Source organism: Mus caroli, chromosome 2, assembly GCF_900094665.2.
Source record: "Mus caroli chromosome 2, CAROLI_EIJ_v1.1, whole genome shotgun sequence".
Taxonomy (NCBI): Eukaryota; Metazoa; Chordata; class Mammalia; order Rodentia; family Muridae; genus Mus; species Mus caroli.
Window position 1 is genome coordinate 32,369,254 of NC_034571.1, and position 5,236 is coordinate 32,374,489.

Below are 5,236 nucleotides of genomic sequence, written 5' to 3' on the forward strand. Positions count from 1 at the left end.
AGAAGTTATGAAACAAATAGATTTAATAGATATCTACAGAACATTTTATCCTAAACCAAAAGGATATACCTTCTTCTCAGTGCCTCATGGTACCTTCTCCAAAACTGAGTATATAATTGGTCAAGAAACAGGCATCAACAGATATAAAAATATTGAAATTGTCCCATGCATCCTATCAGATCACCATGGACTAAGGCTGATCTTCAATAACAAAATAAATAATAGAAAGCCAACATTCAGGTGGAAGCTGAACAACACTCTGCTCAATGATACCTTGGTTAAGGAAGAAATAAAGAAAGAAATTAAAGACTTTTTAGAGTTCCATGAAAATGAAGCCACAACATACCCAAAATGATGGGGCACAATGAAAGCAGTCCTAAGAGGAAAACTCATAGCTCTGATTGTGTCCAAAACGAAGCTAGAGAGCATACACTAGCACCCTGACAGCACACCTAGAAGCTCTAGAACAAGATCATGTGTGGTTCTCAGACATTGAAATAAGAATCTGTAACATTGACTTTGCCTTGGAAACTCCAAGAATGTTGAGATGCTAGAGCTGAGGAAAGCTACTAACAAGGAGTGGAAACAGCCCAGAGGAAAGGAGATTGTTGAAGTCAACAAAAAAGGAGTTTATGATCTAAAGACCACTTCAACATCAGACACAGAAATGAAGAGTTTGGAGTTTGTGCAGTTGGTTTCCTGTCTGGCTTTGGGAATTACAGTTAAGTGATTGGATGAACCTCAGAAAAAACTTTGATCATTGGACTTTTAATATTGTTGAGACTGCTGTACCATGGGTCTTTTGAAGTTGGACAAAATGTATTTTGCATTATGCTATGCTTCGGTATGGCCCCCATAAACTCATATGTTTGAACGAGCCTATCTGGGATAGAGAGGGGAATGTAATGGTTTGAATATGCTTGGACCAGAAAGTGACACAATTAGGAAGTGCAACCTTCTTGGAGTATGTATGGCCTTTTTGGAGGAACTGTGTCATTGTGGGTACTGTCTTAAGAGCCCACAACCTACCTCTCTGGAAGCCAGTCTTCTTCTTTTTGGCTTCAGAACAAAATGTAGAACTCTAAGATCCTCCTACATGATGCCTGCCATGCTCCACCCTTAATGATAATGGACTGAACTTTTGAACCTGTAAACCAGCCCCAATTAAATATTGTCCTTATGATAGTTGTTTTGGTCATGGTATCTGTTCACAGCAGTAAAACCCTAACTAAGGGGAGAGAGAGAGTCGAAGTCCAAAGGTCAGGAGAATGAATGGAACAATGCAGCTGCCACTGGTAGGAGTTGGGGGAACCTCTAGAAAGTCCCAGATACCTGGGATGGCAGAGACTCACAGGACTCAATGGGGGTAACATTAGGTGAAATGCCCAACAGTGGGGAGATGGACCCTGAAGGGACTATCCCCAGTAGTTAGACAGGGCCATCAGTGGAGGGATGGGATTACCAACCTACCTACAATTTTTTGTACCAGATTTGTTCCCATCTAAAAGAAATACAGGGACAAAAATGAAGAAAAGATTGAAGGAAAGCTCATCCAGTGACCAGCCCATTAGGGATCCATCCCATGGAAGGGCCCCAAACCCTAACACTATCACTGACACTATGTTGTGCTTGCAGACAGGAACCTAGCATGGCTGTCCTCTGAGAGTGTCTACCAAAAGGTGACTGAGACAGATGCAGATATTTACAGGCAACCATTGGACTGAGGTTGGGGACCACTATGAAAGAGTTAGAGGAATGATTGAAGGAACTGAAGGTTATGGCAACACCATATGATGACCAATGGTATCAACTAACCTGGACCCCTGGGAGTTCCCGGAGACTAAGCTACCATCCAAAGAGCATACCGGGCCTGGTCCATGGCCCTCAATACATATATAGCAGAGGTCTGCCTTGTGTGGCCTCAGTAGTAAAGGATGTGCCTAATCATGTAGAGAATTGATGCCCCAGAGACAGGGAATGACTAGGGGAAACACCCTCTAAGAGGTAAAGGGGAGGGAGGATTGAGTAAAGAACACTGGAAGGGAGAATGAAAGAAAAGGTAGTATTTGGGGTATAAATAAATAAAATAATTAAGAAAAACTATCATTCATATATATATATGTATATATATATATATATATAATGTATGTGTGTGTGTGCCATATGCTCACTAAAAACACTGAAATTTTTCTACTAAAGTCTAGAAATTAATGAGTATTTTGCTTAATATTATTATTATTAAAATGTTATAAGTATATGAATGTGAACACTTATGAATATAAAATATAGCATACATATCTAACCTATGTATAGCTTTTATGGCTTATCTGTTTACTTATTATTTCTAACATTGTGTAATAGCTAAATAAAATCTCCAATAAGCATATAAACTATTGCTTGTTTAAAAAAAGTATCAGAATTTTAACACACAGTAGCTTAAATTCTGCTAAGTGCTGTTTAAATATGCATTTAAATATGCATTTAAATATGCATTTAAATATGCATTTAAATAGCCATTAAACTCTGCTGTGCTACTCTACAGATGTATCTTACAGCCAACTAGGAATTAAAAGTTCCTCTGCATCAGCAGAGGTTGATTTTCAAGGACCAAAAGTGAAATCACTTCATGGTATATAATGATTGTAGTTGAGCAAGGAACTTTCTTTCTCCTTTTCATAATAAAATATATTTGAGTTAAATTGTTCTAAAGACCTACTTGAACTTGATTCAAACACTTGAGACCTCTGAATATCTACCTAACTATCCTTCATCACCCACTCAGAAAAGCAGAAATTTCTCCTTAGGATGCCAAAACTGCACATAACTACAGTGCCCCATAGAGGCTCATGCCAAAGTCTTGTTTATAGTTGTGATATACCCCCTTCCCAGGACCTTTATGCCCCCCAGAGAACTTATCCTTGTTTTAATCTTATACAGGAAACAGTGTAGTTTCATTTTAGTTAGTGATCATAATCAAGAACTTGTCAAAAAACATAATGAATTGAGTATAGCCACAATTATACAAATAATAAAGCTTCGATAAATTAGATAATATTACAAATAAAATAAGAAAAGTGGATTGGCATAGGTTGGTCAGGAAGTACCAAACTATGCTGAGAAAAATTGTTTTTTTCATATGTTTCAGTGTGTAGTGATTATAAATACTATATATTATACTTAAGGCTAGAATAAAGAATTTCATGCTAAATAAGTCATGCTAAATAGTTGAATAAATTACTATGCGTTCTTTTATGTGGATTTTATGAACTATTTACATGTGTCAAAACAGCTCATTATATCCAATAAATATCTGCCACTTCTGCGTGTCAACTACAAAAACTAAAAAACTAAAATACTAAAAAAATAACAGGCAGAAAAGATGGTTCAGTGATTAAGAGAACTGAACCCAGGTTTGAATTCCAGCACCTATATATTTGCTCGCAACCATCTGTAAGCCAAATCCTAGATATTCTGACATACTCTAATGTCCTTTGCAGACACTAGGCATAAACATGATGCACAGACACATATGCATATCAAAGCACCACTACACAAAAAGGTAAAATAAAATTAATAAAAATTAATAGTTGCTGCCAAAATCTTAAAGTATGTTATAAAATAAAATATAAAAATAAAATAAAATAATCTAAGGCGATAAATCTTTCTGTTATCTGCAGAGAAGAAAAGGTCTTTGCTATGAAATCTATGAACCTATCTAAAAAAAGGAAACCGTAATGACTATATAAACAATTAAAATTTTACGACAAAAATATGTAGAAGGTTTTTGAGAAAATTTCCCAAAGACACTGAATGTCAAAAAGATAGTTAAATGGAGAAGAAAACTGTACAAGGAGAAGTGAGTGAAGGAAAGGCAGCCTAATGAAGATTCCCTGACAAGGAAGAAAGGAGGGATGGGAGAAGAAGAGAAGGAAGAAGGGATGCTAAGAGTAAAGACCATTATTACCACTGTGGACACAGTCTCCTGTTGAGGATATTTCTGAATGCTCCTTTTATATCCCAATTCCTCAGACTATAGATAAAAGGATTCATCATGGGTGTGACCAGACTATATATCACAGCCACAATGACATCCTTGTCATTGGTGTTATTAGATGAGGGGACTAGATAAAGTCCAATAATAGCCCCATAGTACAGACAAACAACAGAGAGGTGAGAACCACATGTGGACAAGTCTTTGCAGTTTCCCTTGATGGATGGAGTTCTCAGAATGGTGACTCCAATTCCGCCATAAGAGAATAGGATGCATATAAATGGCAGGGTAATGACTAGTGTACCTAAAGGAAGGATGACCATCTCATTGATGGTGGTGTCTGAGCTCGACAGGCTCAATAAAGCAGAGGGTTCACAGAAGTAGTGGGGAATGGTATTATTTCTAAAATGAGATAGGCGAGCCAAGAGAAGGGTGTGCACAAGGGCATTGGCAGAGGATAAAACCCAGGACATTACTACTAAAAGGACACAGAGGTTCTGACTCATGATGGTGGTATAGTGCAGAGGGTGGCAGATGGCCACATACCTGTCATAGGCCATGGAGGTCAGACGAAAACTGTCAAGATCAGTAAAAGTTGAAAAAAAGTATACCTGAGAAACACAACCAGCATATGAGATGGACTGACGGTATGTCAGCATATTCATGAGCATCTTTGGAGCTGTGACTGATGAGAAAGAGATGTCTGTGAAGGCCAAGTGACTGAGGAAGAAGTACATGGGGGTGTGGAGGTGAGAGTTCAGCCTGATGAGTAGGATGATGAGCAGGTTCCCCAGCACAGTTGTCAGGTACATGACCAGGAACAGGGCAGAGTACACAGCTTGGTCCTCTGCTCGAATGGGGAGCCCCAGAANGATGAACTCAGACACAGTGCTCTCATTATCCATCCTCATGCTCTAACTCTTCTGCTGTGAGTGAAAGAAGTGGGAACAAAAGAGAAGCTATTTCAACTATTACATTGTGGAAACATTTTATGAATCACAAGTACTGAAATTAACACTAGTTTGAACCATTAATATATGTATTTTAACTCTAATATGAAGATTTCTGTGACAAAAATGAACTGTGATGGTTTGGAGAAGGATATAATTTTTCTACCTTGGAATCAACTGAATTTTTCTTAGAGGGGAACAATATAACATCAGGAAAATTATCACATCCATTTCCAGATCAAGGTGCCTGGACTTCACTAAGACAATTTTAGATTAAGGATTTAGTATGTAAATT

The 5,236-nt window shown here is 37.8% G+C and overlaps 1 protein-coding gene across 1 annotated transcript; it reads right to left on the bottom strand.

Moving 5' to 3' along the window:
- Positions 1-3,960: 3,960 nt before the first annotated feature.
- Positions 3,961-4,902, bottom strand: LOC110289774 (olfactory receptor 50-like). The gene has a single exon (XM_021156148.1). It carries the CDS (start codon positions 4,900-4,902, stop codon positions 3,961-3,963), a length of 942 nt encoding a protein of 313 aa, XP_021011807.1.
- Between the last annotated feature and the right edge of the window lie 334 nt (positions 4,903-5,236).